This window comes from Leguminivora glycinivorella, chromosome 16 (assembly GCF_023078275.1).
Source record: "Leguminivora glycinivorella isolate SPB_JAAS2020 chromosome 16, LegGlyc_1.1, whole genome shotgun sequence".
NCBI classification, from domain to species: domain Eukaryota; kingdom Metazoa; phylum Arthropoda; class Insecta; order Lepidoptera; family Tortricidae; genus Leguminivora; species Leguminivora glycinivorella.
In genome coordinates this window covers 19,409,615-19,427,701 of record NC_062986.1, presented here as the reverse complement: position 1 = coordinate 19,427,701, position 18,087 = coordinate 19,409,615, and the positions used below count along the sequence as shown (strand labels likewise).

At 37.9% G+C, this 18,087-nt stretch overlaps 1 protein-coding gene across 5 annotated transcripts in view; it reads left to right on the top strand.

The window, feature by feature from the left end:
• The first annotated feature begins 7,196 nt into the window (after nt 1-7,196).
• The window catches only part of LOC125234695 (proline-, glutamic acid- and leucine-rich protein 1), a 53,871-nt gene continuing 42,980 nt past the window's right edge, over nt 7,197-18,087 (top strand). Inside the window, exons 1-2 of one of the 5 annotated variants that reach the window (XM_048141051.1) lie at nt 7,197-7,712; nt 13,967-14,281. In XM_048141051.1, coding sequence (XP_047997008.1) covers nt 7,562-7,712; nt 13,967-14,281 — 466 coding nt within the window. In that variant the 5' untranslated portion in view covers nt 7,197-7,561. The remainder of the gene's footprint in view (nt 7,713-13,966; nt 14,282-18,087) is intronic. The other 4 variants (XM_048141046.1, XM_048141050.1, XM_048141047.1 and 1 more) reach the window with 4 other exon arrangements.

Here is an 18,087-nt window from a genome sequence, read left to right as displayed (position 1 = left end):
AACATAAAATTCCATCGCCATGATTCCTTCTATTCTGTTGGGCGCGGTACTTTGGCGGGAAACGCGGTTTGCATAATAATATTTTTTTCAATATGGTGACGGGCCATAGAAGTTTTTCAATATGGACTGCGATATTGATCATCAGCTCGACAATGGTTTCTTGTTCATATAGGGGTAGTTTTACTACCTAAATGGATGCACTGTGTTGGATGAGACGTAAATTTAATTATGAAACAATAAATAAGTGGTTCCTGTGTGGTAATTGGTTAAGAAATTCATCGTCCTCTTTTGTCCCGTGGATGTCATGGAAGTTAACTGAAGGGCTCAATGAGGAGGCACACTTGACATTTTATCCCGCCAGACGGCGCCTGTGCAAGTGTCTAGGCATGTCATTGTCATTCATATGTGAGAGAGAAAAAAAAACATCATCTTCTCGCTGTTACGTATGGACTAATAGGGTGGCGGTGGCGCCATCTGCCAGAACCTTTGAGTCCCGTTCATTGTAATGGCAGTGATGGACTGGCAACCTGTAACCTGTTATAAAATGAAATTGCATTTTATTTCCACCCCTTAATTGCTAAAAGTGGCACTGAAACTCGAGCAGTTTCATTTACTCTGTTCTGTGCTTACCCCATTTGGGAATACAGGCGTCAGTATATGTATATTAGAATAGAATAGAAAAACGTTTATTGCAGAAACCATCATACAGCATCACATACATTAAAAAAGAAAGAAAAAAAAGAGATCTTAGGAACTAAATACTTAAAACTATATTGCTTATTATTAAATACAACAAAAGGTGCTGATGCTGCAGATAGAGGCCACAAAAGGACTCCACTCAGCATATGCTCCAGCATATAATGCTACAGAAATCACCAAAATATGAATAATTGTACCTGCAGACCTATAGAGAAAGTTAAATGTGTTACTTACCTAGGAATGCAAATAGACGAACATTTATCCTGGTCGCTACATGTAAACTTTATCTATGACAAACTCAGAGTTTTACTTGGTAAATTCTTCCATTTAAAATTTAGAGTTCCAATAGGCACTTTGAGATGTCTTTACATGTCACTGGTAGATTCCATATTGAGTTATGCACTAGACAGTTATGGATTAACCACCAAGACTAACATAGATAAATTGGAAAACATTAAAATTCGATTTTTAAAATTACTAGTTAACAATAAAACCAAAGCAAAATGTAAAGGAAACTATAGGTTACTTTTCAAAATATGTAAAATATTACCAGTCAGCCTTAAACATAAATACCTGCTCGCAGTCAATAACCATGGCTGTCTAGTGCAAAACCCCCTAACTCTTCTAATGCGCCAATACATCCTATAGGGCACAGCTATTACACTAAGTCGGTGGCTACAGGTAAGCTATCTGTGCCTAGAATTCATAATTATTTTGGTGACAGATCGCTAAAAAAGCGTATTCCATATCTGCTCAATAGCTTACCTGAAGCCATCCGAAGTGAAAAGCACCCAAACAAATTTAAAACTATGCTAAAAAAACATTTCCTATATATATTACAATAATTTATATTATCTATTATTTAAGAAGTTTAATGATTTTTCTTTAAGTTAATTGTTTATGTAATTGAGAGACTGTTGATCCCACAGACAAACTCGTTCTGTTCCAGAGTTTTGTGGGACTATGTGTTAGACATAAGTTTGTCACTGTATATTAATAACAATAAATAATAATAAAAATAAAAACAGCGCTGGTCTTCCGTGAAGCCCAGGAAGTAAGAAGATAGCTCAGAAAACTAAAGGCAGTGTCAATATAAGGAACAAAAAAAAAGTGATTTGATTTAAATAAGGAAGTGGATAGCAATTATTTAAATAATATATAAACAGGTCTGTGAATGTATTAAATATATAATAAAGTAAAATATATAAATATTACGTAAGTAGTTTATAAAATTAAATAGTCATCAGATTTTAAACAACTAATAATTGATAATTAATATACTGCCATTTTGCCAACAAGGATAGGACTTTGGAGGCGCTTGTGCTTTCCAGAGTTAGTCAATAATTTAGAAGTTAGTCAGGAGAGTACTGTGCAATGTCTGCCCTAGCAAAATTATTGTCAACTTAGCTTCGTCTTTTGCCTTTAGGTAGTGTACATTCACACATACAACACATAGGCACGCCACAGACAGTCTTAAAAATTCATAATCTTAAAAAAAGATTTGTATGCAACCTGTCAGTTCAAACGGACAGAATTTTCAGATTGAACTGACAGGTTGCATACTAATATTTTTTAAGATTATGAATTTTTAAGACTGTCTGTGGCGTGCCATACAATCACGCCTGTATCCCATAAAAGGGTAGGCAGAGCACATGAACTAAGTTTCAGTGCCACTCTTTGCAAAAAGGGGTTGAAAGAAAACGAAATTGTGACAGGTACGTTCAACCAATTGGAATTCTTATCCACTCTAAAATCCTGTCTAAATAATTTACACCGGGTAGGTAAGTAAGTATTTGTCATAGAACTCACTTCGAAGTTTATTGTGAAAAGGCTTTACAGTGGGCTAGGATTGAAATTGGGCTTTTTATTATTATTATAAATGGGCTTACTTTTAGCAACAGACTAGCCAAAGGCAAAGACGTGGCCTACGATGGAGTGAGCTCGCCCAGAAGATGCCTGTTCACTCTTGATTTGAAGTTTTCCGGGTTATATGAGCTCGGAAATATAGCCAACGGCAAGGAATTCTACTCCTACTACTATACTTATATAATAGGTATACTATAACAACTCCCTGCCTGTCAATCATTCGTATGAAGAGCTGGAGCCCCTGTGTTCGTGACCTTCCGATTAGCGAGTAACGTGCCCAGTTGACATGTTTCCGCTAAAACTACTAGCCTTGCAGTTACGACACAGATATATTTTATTTACTGGCTTCTCATGAGAAGTTTTTCACAATGGGTCTCGTCAAGTGGTGATTCAAATAGCATATGGCCAAGGGAGAGATATAGATAAATTATATTAGGTATAATTTTTCAACACTAGTCACTGAATACCAGCAGCGGCTGGTCCATACAAGCCGATTCCCACCGATTTGCCTAAAATTGATTACTAGTAAAGTACCTAATGTTAAGGTAGGTTTCTTTTTGCTTTGGTGTTGCCTAGCAGAAATTTTCACCAGCCGCCACTGCTGAATACCTAATAAATAAATATTAAAATAAATAAATATTATAGGACATTTTTTACACAGATTGACTGAGCCCCACGGTAAGCTCAAGAAGGCTTATCTATAGATTTAAGTCCAATACGCAGTATTTACCCGTATAGACCCGGGCAATCTGGCAATCGTTTTCAGATGAAGAGGACCTGATAAACTTAGGGGACGTATGGAATTCTATACTGCATGCCATTCATAGCGCTATAAATTATTCGCAGGGTCCCTAAATCCCGCATTGATTATATACAAAAATTGATAAAAGTTTTCGCATTAGAATGACGTCTTTATTTTGTTGATATCTGAAAAGATATTTTATGTAAATAGGGGTAGGGAAGGTAGTTTTCAGGACCGTGTTGAGGTATTCCATTTTGTCATAAAATATCCAACACATGGAAGTACTACGAAGCAGGTTGAGTGAATGAATGCTCACTATTGTCAATACAATAGCCATCTAATACGATCGTAAGTTTTCCCCATCACGCCTTTGCCGAAACCTTTTCTTCGCCATTGCGAAACCGCGTCGTATTCGACGCACGCGCTGGTACGCGAGAATATGCGGCTTCTGTATTATAGTAACAGGTAGGCATTGGCGGTAGTCGGTTTATGAAGGCTTGTAGAATCTAATATAGAAATACCTAAATTGTTTAAAGATATTATTCAATAAGTGCCACCCTCTTTTAGGTGAATGAAAACATCTTGAGGAAACCTTATTACTTAACAAATCATGGAAAAGCCTATTTTACCCTCCGAGTTGGAAAGCCAGATTAGCATGGTATGGGCATGTAATGCGGAGGGATGAAAGCAATGTTATAAAACGAGTGGTAAATATGAAGGTGGATGGCGACAACGGTAGTGGAAGGCCTAAGAAAAGATGGATGGAATGGGTGAACAATGATATGAGAGTGACAGGTGTTAGTCTGGAAATGACGGCTGATAGAGAGGAATGGAGGAGGAAAATCTGCAGCGCCGACCCCAAATAATGGGAAGAGGACAAGAGAATGATGAGTTGGAAGGCCAGATGGCAGTTACATTTGTAGAAACTAGTACCTACATCAATTTCTGCGATTACATTGACAAATGGGATCCAAGTCTAATTAGAAACGAGATAACACAATGAAGATAAATATCAGGCAATGCCCTTTTTAGGACGCCATGTGTTTTATTTAATTTTTAAATCTGTACATATATACGGTTCGCATACAATTCATGATTTATTCGTTTCACACAAAATATCGCAAATATTTTCTAAATCATGCTAGAGGGCGTACTACACTTGTGGATGAGTCACTGTTGCATCACCGCCATTCATCTGCGCCTACGCAGAAAAAGTGGATTGATGCCCTTATGGGTGTGCAATCGACTCGTTAGCTTAGACAATAAGCGATAATGGAGATAACAATAAGAATGGAATAGTTTAAGTGTGTATAAGGTTTAAAAACGTTGTGGAAAATTTAGGGCTTACCTACCAAGAACGGCGAAGTAAGTTGCAAAATGCTAATTTATAATTATTCTATGTACCTATTTTTGTTTAAGGAAATCGAATTGATACTTTCTAATTCCTTAAACATCTAAAAATAAAAACTCAAACATCTATTTAAATTAAACAGTTGACAATTCGATAGCCCTATCCACTCAGTATGCATATCACACACATCCCCTCCCATAAACAATGGGTAGGTAGCTCTTTTCGAGGCAGGAAACTGCGTACGCGCACTCCTTACAAAATGGCCCCGGCCGCCATATTGGACCCACAAACGGAGTTATAAGCTGTCTGGATGCGTTGGAGACACTGATCCATAAAGGGAAAGGATGTCCTGGCTGCTTTCCGCTTATTAATTTTAGTTGTTTAAAATTCTAGGTGGTTTGTGCATGTGACTTCCGCGGTTTCATTCGAAATTTGGATTGGCTGTCATAACGCCTAATATGGCTTGGGGTATTTTTGACTTATACTCGTAGGTATAATTGCCCAAGTGCCAAGAGTGGCACTGAAGCTCTGGTAGTTTCATGTGCTCTGCCTACCTCTTTATGGGATACAGGCGTGATTGTATGTATGTAATTGCCCAAGTATAAGTAGTCTGCTAAAAACCTTTGGAAAGTCAAGAGAATTTTAATTTCAGACACTATTTGCAAAAAGCGAAGATGATTTCATCGAACACTGAACGTGTCAAAGACTGTAAAGGCTGTGTTTTAGTTCTTACATACATTCGAGCATATATCGTGTTTGACAATGTTCTGCTAACAGGTAGGATACCATGAAGTACTAAACCCGTTCAGTTTAGGTCGACAGAAAGGGACACAGCTATACCAGTTATAAAGCTCCGTCCCTATCTTTCAGCCTAAACTGAACGGTTCGAGTAGGTACTTCATGTGGTAACCTCCCAGGTAGGTATAAAGTTTACTCGGATGCAGCAATATCTGCAAAAGTAAAGAAGTCGTATAAGATCCTTTCTTCGAACACTGCGTCAAAGCCTGTAAAAGTTGTGTCACATGTCTGACTGTGACAATCTAATGCCCTTTTGGCCTTGACTTAGGCCTAGAACTTGCTAGGTAGAGCCCTTACACTCCGATTAAGTTCTGCAGTATCTATATCTAAGGCCATTGTGTCCGACTCTATGTTTATCCATTACTAGCATTTTTCCGAGGCTTCGCCCGCGTACTAATCTAATCTTGTTTTCCCATACAAACTTTGGACCCCCATTTCACCCCCTTAGGAGGTGAATTTTGAAAAATCCTTTCTTAGTGCTCCCCTACACCTTATAATGAACCTACGTACCAAATTTGGAATCTCTAGGACCAGCGGTTTCGGCTGTGCGTTGTTATGTCAGTCAGTCAGTGTCTTCTTTTATATATTTAGAAAGATTAAGTTGGTGAAAAAGTAACAACAACGTTTAATAATCGAAAACAGGTATTCGCTGATGGCCAAGCCTATGTGTATCGAGTTCTACAGGATTCTAACAGGATGAGAAAAAATACAGAAGTCAAAAAGAGGGAATGAAAATGTAGGTATCAAACAGGACATTGAATTAACTGACTCAAATAGACTGAATTGTTCATGTCAAATTAACTGTCCTTTTTAATGACTGTCAACCAGTCATCAGCGGTATTTCCGGTTCCGACCACCTCGACGTGCCTACCCTTATCTTAAAAGCCGGCAATGGACTTGCAAAATGCGCAAGACCTCTGGACTCTAATATTGCAGGTGTTCATAGGTGACGGCGATTCCTGAAGTATTCGGTTCGTCTGTTTGTTTGCCACTCACAATATAACATGATATAAATATAATCATAATATAATATTAACAAGAGGAAGCTGGGAGGAAGTGAGTTTTTTGTATCGTGTTTGTTATCGGAGCCGTAATAAACCGAGATAAGCTTCAACCTGAGCGCGCTTATCTCATCCTATTTAAACAAACGTTGCCGCCGTTCTGTGGCTCCATTTCACTAATTACATCATTAACTAGTTGACGAATGCACGGGTCCATTAGGTACTCAGATGATTCAATATACAGTCGTGTTATTTTAAAGCTAGGAGGCTGGATAATCGTTACGCGGAACCGATTTAAATTTTTAACAAATGCTCTTTGTACGTAAATATTCATGTTTAGCAAGAAAGGTGTACCTAATGCAAAGCTCTTACAGCCGCAGGGTCACACTCTGACCCACTCTATCATCGCGTAGGTCGCGCCCACATCAGTCAAGGCAAACTATTTAGGATTCTTAAAGATGAGCAGTTATTCTAGTGCCCTTTGGTCCTTTGAAGAGTGTTCGAAGGCATTTTTTCTAGAAGGGGACACTTTTAAATAATGACAAGTACGTACAAAGAGTGTCTAATTAGTATTCATCTGAGCGTATGCAGTCCTCGACGCGGTGGGGACGGGTTATTAGCCGGTGCCGCCTCCGCGCCCGGCCATATTGTTCCGACGCCCGGCTCGAGCGCCGCCGCCGGCCGCCGCGCCAAACGCTCCTCCGACTAACGCTAATTCGCTCTGTCAATATTTGAACTGTTGTGCCGCTCCGACGATTTCACCAGAAGAAGCCGAGCCGGTGGCTGGGAAGGCAAGATGTCGGCATAGCTGATTGACGTTGATATACGGCTGTGTCACATCGAGCCAGCTCAATCCACCGGCGTTCTACTCTCGAAGATCGCGGTTGCACCCTAGCGAAGAAGGATTTCGGATCGCTCCCGTTCGCGTTCCGCGCCCGCCCGGAGAGGGCGCTTTGACAGCTGTCATCGAGCTTTCTCGTTTCTCGGGCGGCCGTGGGACGAGTCGAGGAAATTTTTTATTTATATCACACACGACGATGTTCCCGTAGAGTGCGACCGGCTGTGTACGTGCGTGACGAAACGATACGAAAACACGACGACAGAATGGCGAACGAGGAGGTTTTGGGGCCGCGGAAGACGATGTTCGTTCTAGTGATTGTTGTGGGGTGTTTCGCGGTGCTGTGGCCTCGGATCCTGTCGCCCCTGATGCTGGGCCAGGGGCAGCTGAAGCCGAACCAGTTCGACCGGGACGCAGGTAATCGCGGTATTTATAACTCTAAGCTCAATGTCAATATCGCTGGACGCCGCGACGTTAGGAGCGTTTTAAATTTAATTATACGTCGCTCTTTACTCGAAACGCGCGTTTGTATGCTTAAAATGAGTTATGAAATGGTATTTTTGTTGTACTTTGGGTAGTTTTTCGCAACTTTCGCGTGCGTGTTTGAGGTTCCCAGCCGGGCCGCGCAAATAAGCCCAGCTGTTTACCGAGCATTACCTAATGTTGACATAAGATCTGATCGGAATGTTGTTAGAATCTAACCAGTTGGTTCACTTGGAAATCTCTAAGTATAGCTTGTTCTTCTGCTTTAAAATATGTGTCAGGGATGTCAACTGGTATGATAAATATACAGATTTCTAGGAATAATGGCAATTTAAAATGATTAATGTTGCATTACAGCTCTGCACATCATAGCGTAAAAAATTCGTATTTCGGGATATCTTATGTAATTGTAACAAGTGTTAATAATAAATAACAGTATATTTAATGATATGACAGTTAATGTAAGTTATGCATTCCAGTTTGCTAATTAGTTATACAGTTATAAGCATTAATTAATTATACCATCTGTTTAAATCTATCAAATACCTTGTTATGTTTCCTTTAGATGGACAACAGGAAACATAAAGATCAGGGTAACCTTATAGATAATTTCAAATTAATAATTTGATTTTAAATCACTCCTTAAGCAATTTTACTAGATGTGTTAATCGTAAAGTTAAATGAAAAACAGGAAATAAAATGGAAATTATAATCATTTAATAACAAGTAGTCAGAAACATAGTAGGGATCTGTTTAAAAGCATATTTGGTATCATGTTAAATAGATATCTGGGCATTTTCAGGCAATTATCGTCACCAAACTGACTGTGAGTTAATTTTTGTTAACAACTTACACTAATTGGGGGGGTCCCAATCAAGGGTTTACTGGTGAAACCCAATAAGTTGAGCAAACTGGTTTTTGAAATTCGAACTATGTGCAATTTCCACAATGTTGTTATTTCAAGGACAAATTATTTCAATTTATCGGGTTTCACCAGTAAACCCTCAAAATTAAAAATGCCCATGTACTAATTTTAGTAAAACCTTATACAGGACACTGCTTTTTGACTAAATATATTGGACTTATTTTCACCAGCAAAAATATGTTACTCTTCGAAGATCACAAAATATGTGACATGCTTGTACTGCTCCACAAAGAAAACTATATCAGATATTTTTGAGGCCTTCAAACAGTAAAATATAATTGCATTGACTGTATCAAAACACAAGATACACAATCAGCAGAAAGAAATGGCCCCACAAATATACTGCCTGTATGACTTAGGCAGTAAACTATAGAAAATAATTTGGATTATTAAGTTTTTCAGCGTCCTTGTATTTAATGTTATCAGTATAAAAGGAACAATAATTTATTTCATATCCAAAACATACAAACCATCATCCAAATCCACAGCACAGGCTTCATCAAACGCGTAGGTACAAAATAGCATCCGCAACAAACTTTTCGTTCAAACTACATGACCGGTATCAGCAATTCCCGTCAACTTTGTACAATGCCACGTCAGCAAATTTTAATTGATCCTATTCTGTTACCAACATTTAGTAATATAATTCGACTTTCGTAAGATATATACAGGATAATTGTTATAATTAAGAAAATATAGATACTAGAGAACCTTAATGACGAAATAAAACTTAATAAAATCTCAATTCATCAACAAAATCTTGGTAACAAAATAGGAATTAATAAAAACAAATTTAATTTTTCCCTTAATTTTTGTACAAAGTTGACGGGAATTGCTGGTATAAAGAATGTTGGAGGTGAAGGTTGATGGAAGGAGAGGGAGGGGTAAACCCAAGCAACGATGGATGGATTGTGTGAAAGAGGATATGAGGAAGAAAGATGTGAGTGTTGAGATGACGAAAGATAGAAGAGAATGGAAGAGGAAGACATGTTGTAACGACCACACATAACGTGGCATAAGGGTAGGAGGAAGAAGAAGCTATATTACCTAATACATGCACCATTATTTCCATTACAAAAGTATGTTGAGCGATTTATCACATACAGTAGCATATTTGTGTCGCTTAACTTCAAACCTGGGTAAATCCATTCTGCTTTAAGGTTGAATTTTTTTTTTTTTTTTAATTAGCCTCTTTTGTGTCCCACTGCTGGGCAAAGGTTGAATATATAAAAAAATATAATATGATCTAAAAGATAATCAACCTTATAGCTGAATGGATTTACCCAGTTTTGAAGTTAAGCGACACATTTGATAAGAAGCAAAACAGATTCCTATATTGTACCTCAGATAGGTACTTGAGTAATATAATGTAACGTCACTGTCAAAAACAGTTCATTTTTTATCAATTCGTAAAATAAATTGTTATTAAATATGTACATATTACTGCTTTGTATGATTTTTGTTACTATATTTTGATAATATCACAGAATATATAATAGTACAAGTACAGAAGGCCCACTGCTTTGATGTTCACGAAATGCCGCCTTTTTAAATGCCTACAAAATTCTAACAAAGAAACGAGCCGCACGTGCGCAGCGTCGTGCGCAGCGTCGGATGATAGGGTTGCCTATGGATTAAAATGAATTAATTCTCAGATAAAATGTTATACTATATATTCAAGTTTTGGGTACTTTCTAGGTATATATACCTACAGTATTTATATATTTTTGTTTAAGCCTTCAGCATCACAAGCCTTATTGAACTTTTCCGTGGGACTTAATCAATAAGATCCGTGTAAGATTGTCCTATTTTATTCATGATGTCTATTTAACTAAGCATTATTAGCCATTCCACACGTGGACATCGCATATGAACCTTAAAAAAACTCGCGATGTAAAGTAACAATAGAAAGTGCGAACGTGCGTTCCGTGAGAACGCGCGCCACCCCTGATTAGGCCGCGAACTCGCGGCCGCCAGCATGTACTTGTAGCGCGGCGACACAATCGCGGAGTGAGCCGCCCCTGATAATATTTTATTTTCCTGCTTAGATACTTGGTTTCTTTAATTATCGTTCTTAACCCCTGACGCAAAAACGATGGGGTGTTATGAGTTTGACGTGTCTGTCTGTGTGTGTGTCTGTCTGTGTGTGTGTCTGTCTGTCTGTTTGTCTGTCTGTGGCATCGTAGCTCCCGAACGGATGAACCGATTTAGATTTCATTCTTTTTGTTTGAAAGCTGAGTTAGTCGGAAGTGTTCTTAGCCACGTTTCATAACAATCGAACCACTATGTCGCGGTCGGGGGTTTTTAAAAATTTTAATTTTGTGGTGAGGTTATTTACTGGTTACATTATTGTTGTATTTTAGTTTTCAAAGCATAGATAGACACTAATATCAATGTAACGGTACCTAAACAATACTGTTTGATGGTCTATAACTGCATGAAATAGGTCTGGAGGTCCAGACTATTCAGTGACCCCCTGATTTATTAGATGTGTCCATCATATTCAGAGGTAAGAAATATTGTGTCCTTTTGAACTGTTATTTAGACATACATTTGATTTACATTAAACGTAGAACACAAAGCAGAATAAAAAGAAACAGCAATAGTGCTAACAGCAGTATGGCAACTCATGGTGGGACGCTAGACCTTAACCCTTAATTTGGCAGACATAGAAACATTAAAAATGCCGTTTTTTTGGGTTGAATACTATTTTTGCGGGTCATAAGGAGCCCCGAAAAAATAATGAAAAAAATCATAATCTTTCAGTTTTTCAGGAAAATTATGTTCGGTGTGGCGAACACTGCCAGCTAATCAAGAATAAAAAGTGCGAAGTAATCTACTATGTAAATTTTAAGAAACATACAAATTTATTCATAGAAAATGAACATAAAAGTATTGTTTACACTTTGTGTGCCCTTTGTGTACTTTGTGACCCCGAAACTAGACTTCCTTCGTAATGTTGACACCAAATATCCCAGTATACTCTTGGAGACGGTAAGGGAATGTCCTAGAATTTAGGCGCTATGTTATGTCAAATACGGTTTTATATGCGGAAAATATGCAAAACTTCTTACTGGGGTTCAACTCGACGAGATCATGTTTACCCCACTCAGATACCTGCTCAAGAGAGGCCTCGATTTGAGACACAAGTTGCATTCTGCATTCGGAAACCTGTTCACGATAGGCATTTGCACTACCTATGTACTGGCTATCACCTGTGCTGTCATCCGAATAATAATAGATCATTATCTAGTTACTAGCACATCATTGATATGAAGGATGAACAGGTTCGGTGATAGGATAGATCCTTGGGGTACCCCTCCGTTAATCGGCCGGATTTCTGATCGTCGATGAAAACTGAAACGCTTCGCCCAGGTAAAAAGCTGGCGACCCACGTGCAAAGCCCTTCTGGGAGCCCGTACGAGGGGAGCTTTGGAAGATGCGTCTTATGCTAAACTCTATCAAAAACCTGGTAGCGATATCCAGGCTAACTGCCAGGGCTTCTCCCTTGTTCTCAATGGCGGTGGTCCAACTATGAGTCAACTATACCAGAAGATCACCAGCGCCACGACTATGGCGGAAGCCGTATTGCCGGTCACTATAAGCTGGTGCTCTTCAGGTACGCTAAGAGCTGGTTATTAACCACTTACTCCATTACCTTGGAGAGAAGAGGGGTTCTCTCATCTGGGCCTCAATGGGTCGATAGTGTGTAGGGTTTGTGCGATCACACCCTTCTTTGCGATTAGATGGACTCAATCAGACTTCCAGGATGACGGCCATTTACCTGAGCAGTATGAAAGCGAAGATAGGCGCGTTAAAACCAGGTTTAGGTTAGAAGCGCACGTTTTCAGCACAATAGCTGGTATACCACCAGGCCCATTGGACTTGTTGACATTATATATTGTGGGCAAAAAGTGCACGCCTAATTACACTTTGTGTGAAGCGAACCTTGGGCATGGATGCCTTACAGCGCGGGTTCTGGTGTACGGAGGCCATGGTATTTTTGGGGAAGTGGGAAGACTCATGAGAAAGAGGGGTCTGAATCCTCTCTGTAGGACCTTCCTGATGCAAAGGTCATCACGGTTCAACACGGTAATGCGGCAAGAGCACGGGTAGGTACTTTTGCATCGGGATGTGCGTAATTAGGTTAGAGATAATTATTAATTTAATGTATTTAGATGTAAGATTAATGTAATTTACATTTGTGCTCTTTTGCGAAAGAAATATTTTGGTATAAGGTCCACTGAATAGTTGGCAATGTTCGTCACAACGAACATGTAAGCCTGGAACTCAAACACTGCGTAGCTGGCGGTGTTCGCCACACCGAACATGCAACAAACCTACTATTTCACTGTGAAGATGGCAGTGTTCGGCACCCCGAACATGAGTTTTTAAGTGTCACTGACACTAAATTAAGACTTACACTAAACTCGAAACTCTTTAGTTCGATTCATTACCTCATTGGTAACCGATAAATGTCATTTTTATTAATGTGACACAATAAAAATCTAATATAATGTCATAAATAACTTGATGATACTTCGCGGTTGCCGTCTTGTCGCGATTTTGCGTGCACTGCTGACATACGAATCTTGCGATGGTAATGAATTAATTTTTTACCAATTAAAAACATACAAAGCTACAATTTGAGTCAAAAGAAAAATTAACAAAGATGAAAATGTGTCCAGTAGATTTTTTTGAAATGTATGTTCGGCACAGCGAACACTGTCCAATTAAGGGTTAAGGGTGACCCCTGCGCCAATGACCTTCGATTTGAATCTATTGATATTGTGACAGTTTCTAAAGCCTATCATATTAACAGTAATCGTCTTTAAACAAAATAGCATCTCATAATTACTTTACTCATTGTTTCTGTGATATTTGGCAACAAAGTTGAACAATTTGGTTCTGGTTTTTGGGTATTTTTTTTTGTTTGAATTAGTTTAAAATTAAATATCTTGGATTTTTAGAAAAGTCAGAGGTAAATTCAAACATGTTGATTTTATGTATGTAACACCCTTCACTAAAATCTAATTTCGATACAAGTGTTTTTTAGACCACGTTTAAAAAAATCATTAATAAAAAATAAGTATTTTTTTTTCAAAATATGGCTCTTACGAATAGATATAAAAGATTGAAAAACCGATGGCCGTCTTATAATTCTATCTATAGTGCAAATTTAGGAGTTTCAACTCAAAACTTGTCAAAAATCAATGAAAACCGTGTGAAGCCCCTTAAAATTAAATACAAGTTCCTCAAACAGGATGCTGCGAAGTCATCTTCGAGTCTGAAATGGCTGTCCTCGAGTTAGTAAACGAAGTATGCAGTTCAGCCGTCGGGAAAGACGGTCTCCTATCACCATATGCCGCAGCCGAATGCCGGAGAACGGTTAATGAAACCTGTGGTTTAGACATCGCTGCGTTCCTGAAGAGAACTGACAACGTTGGGAAGTCTACCAAGGTGTTATTGAATACGATGAAAGAGAGCAATAGTTCGTGCTTGAAGGAGCATTTTGGAGTCCCAGTGTGGAGTCTTGGCGCGCATACGGCGTTGAATTCTTGGGCGATACAGGATGACAGTTAGTAATGTGTGATGTGTACTAACGTATGTGTGAGGAAACAAACTAATATATTTAGGTTTTTCTTGACGACTCTTAAATGTGGCTTGCAGTAAGCAATAAGGACCTTTTCAGCTAAAATTTCATTGGAAATTCTGATAAAAACGTCCTAATTGATTCATGAAGCCTAAAGCATGGAACGCTGCAAATAATCTTTCAAAACTTGCTGCTTATTTGTAATATTAAAACACAATATTTCCTGTTATTTTTAATTAAATAACCATAGATAACATGTATGTAATACTTCATAATATTACTGGCGATTACTGTAAACATGTAACTAACATTTTAATGTGTTGTTTTTGTAAGTTTTTATAATTTTGTGTATGTATATTTTGTGTTAAACCTATGTACCTACCATGCGTTGAGTTGTCGCCAACGCAAACTTCGTTTATGATGCGTCATAGTATAATAATACGTTCCTTACTAATTTATATAAGAGTATGTTTTGAATTTATATTTTGAATGATATTTGGCCCACTATTATCTCAAACCCGTAGTCGGACACTGGTATCGTGCGAATCCGGCTCTCTTCAGCCCGCATTGCAACGTAGCAATATTAGAGTTATCTAGTAACGTGATTTTTGACGACCCTAAATAGTTGAAAGGGATAGTGATGCATTACAAAGGGGCAATACGATTCGACCCTGAATTGTTGTTAAAGTTCGGGTTTGTTGGAAGACTTGGAAGTGTCTTTTCTGGGCGTTCGTTCCATTTTCTTCTAACGTCATACGTTACATATATTACGTTTATTAATATGGCAAACACAGCCAAATGGGGCTCTATTCCAGTGCTCATTTATCACTATTTAATGTTATTAGCTAATATTAGCAGCTATTCGTTACTCACGTGTATGTAACGATATATAAACTACACCTATTATAGTTAGTATTAGGTATTCGTGGGTATGTAGGGTCGGTACCTTTTCTTTGCATGACTGTAGACGACATTTCTTCGGTATGATAATTATGATATTTCAATTTCAATGATTTATTTGCAGAAAAAAGGGTTAGTATAGGTCTTAAAATTAGGTGGATAATTGTTCCACCTTTATCCGCTATCTCAGGACACCATGCAAATGTTTAACTTATTCCTAAAACTATACATGCATCGGTATATTTAACACACATTCATTATAATATATACAATTTGTACACAAAAGAATAATTTTATAAGAAGAAAAATAATAATAAAGCTAATATATTTTGTAAAAAAAAAAGCTATATATTCAATACAGTGATGTCATCATGTTCTTGTAGTTTAGGAATTCTTTAATGCTGTAAAAACAATGGTCTTGTAGCCAAATCTTAAGGTCATTATAGAATTCTTTGCCTTCCAGATTCCTTATTTCGACTGGAAGATTATTATAAACGAAAATACACATATTATATGCATTTCGTTTGTAAATTTCAGTTTTACAGCGTGGCTGGTTTAAGAGATCTTTGTAAGGGGCCCTCAAGTTACCTGCTAAAACATCAGTCCTTTTATTAAAATATCCTGGATTTTTCCTTACAAACATACACAATTTTAGAATATACATACAGGCTAATGGAAGTAGGTTAAGATCCTTAAAAAGAGGCTTACAGCTACATCTAAACCAGGCATTTTTAATTGCACGTATGCATCTTTTTTGAATTTTGAAAACTCTTTCTACGTTAACAGAGTTGCCCCATAGAATTAAGCCATAATTGAGGACAGAGGAAACATAGCTGTGGTAGGCCAAGAGTGCTGCTTTAAAAGATACACACTGCCTTAGCTTTCGCAAAGCAAAAACAAACTGATCAAGCCTACAGCAAATAGAATCAATATGACTCTTCCAGTCAAGAAAGGAATCCAATATCCATATGAATTGATACCATTGTCGGAAATGGATCTGTTGAGTAGTGAAAGCAAATCATCCGCAGAGATGTCCACCTTTTTCAAATAGTTCTCGAGATATTTAGTAATGTGACAGGCAGACAGATGGACGGACAGAGTCGCATAATCTTTTCGGTACGGCACCCTATAAAGGCTTTTCAATCGGTTATCTAGACTTCGAGACACAACGATTTGCTGATCCTTTGAGTTGAGTACCTTTTCATTTGACGAGGTGTCTCTTTCAGATTCAACGCCACAAATGAAAGAGTATCCCTTTTTTTCACTCAACGATTTATGATACTGTACTGTTAACGTAATAGTTACTTAGTTCTTCATTTTAAACATATAATATGGACCCTAATAGAAATATGAAAATGGAATAAGCCTTTTTAAGGATACCCCTTCCAGATTTTGTAAGGAATAAAGGAACTGGTATCAAACATCCGAAAAGAAAACCGCTTACCCGTACCTATTAAGCAGCAGCGCTTTAAAAGTAAAACTTAAAAGTTCTAGTAAGCAACGGTTTGGTAAGCAAATCCATACGAAGAAAAGGACTTCTTTAGTAGGAACCAAAACCCTCAAAGGGGATACTAGATCTGTCTCTCTTCAACCGGATATACTAGAACTTGTCCAAACGGAAACGGATATAATTGGGTAACTTCATAGTTTCTCGGTCAAAAACGTGTAAAATAGAAATCTGGCTCACAAGTATTGTGTTTCTAAAATCTTCCACATCGGAAATTGACTGGTACTATTTCGAAATCGCGGAAAGTCACTAAATGATGTACTAGAAAATTCATTTACACATTTAACTGAACTGTTTTGAACGTTATTTCAAAGGCCTTAGATCGGTGTAAATGTACTATTACTACTATTAGCGATGTGGTTTTGGGTGAGGTTCGTAAACAGACAAACGAGAATATTGAACAAATAAGAACGTTAGTCAAAATTAGAATGCTTTATGGTAAATTTAGATGACAGAAAGCAAAATCGTAGAAATTATGTGTGTGTTTCCACCGACCATGAAATAGCAGCCATGTATCCAAAATAGGCTTTGCTATCTAAATGTACTACGCGTACTTCTTTTCGCTTTGCTTGCTAAATATACTACGCGTACTTCTTTTCACTGATGCAATACGGCATAATTTTGTATGGAAACTCAACAGATTCAGACCGAGTATTTTGTACGGATATTGGCTGGTGTGAATCCGAGGCACTCGTGCAGAGAGCTCTTCAAAAAATTCAATATGATGACCTATTACTCGCTTTACGTGTACGAAATTATAATGTTTACGCGAAAACATATTCATAAATTCAAACGGTCAAATATGCTTGGCGGAATAACCCGTCAAACGGGGCGATTACTGCCCGTGCCGCGCCAACTAGCGCTTCTCGACAAAAACCCGCGAGTAATAGGTCCATCACTTTATGAACGCCTACCCGCCAGTATCAGAAATGTAACCTCCGACGACATATTTAGTCACCAATTAATAGTATATTATATAACGGTAACGTTATGAAGGCTATAAAAGTTGAGTACCGCGGTTAGGTCACGAGGCTTGCCGAGTGGCCTAAGTAAGGTACGAGACTTTTATAGCCTTCATAATGTTACGATTGTATACTATACTTTTTCTACGACAGCCAAATACATACCTATTCGAGAATAATAAAATGGGTTGCTTACCTACTTCATATAATGAATGGGAATATTTGTGTGGATCTTAACTATTATATTCTGTCCACAATGTTGATGGCGAGAACTTGTTGCACAATTATTCAAAATATGCCAACAACAGAGAAAGTTGAAACATATTTTTGCAATTTCCATTGCAAAACAATCATAATTCATAACATTTTTGGTACGCTTTATCGACTTTTCAGGTAACAAATTGTCAGTCTCTTTAAGCGCC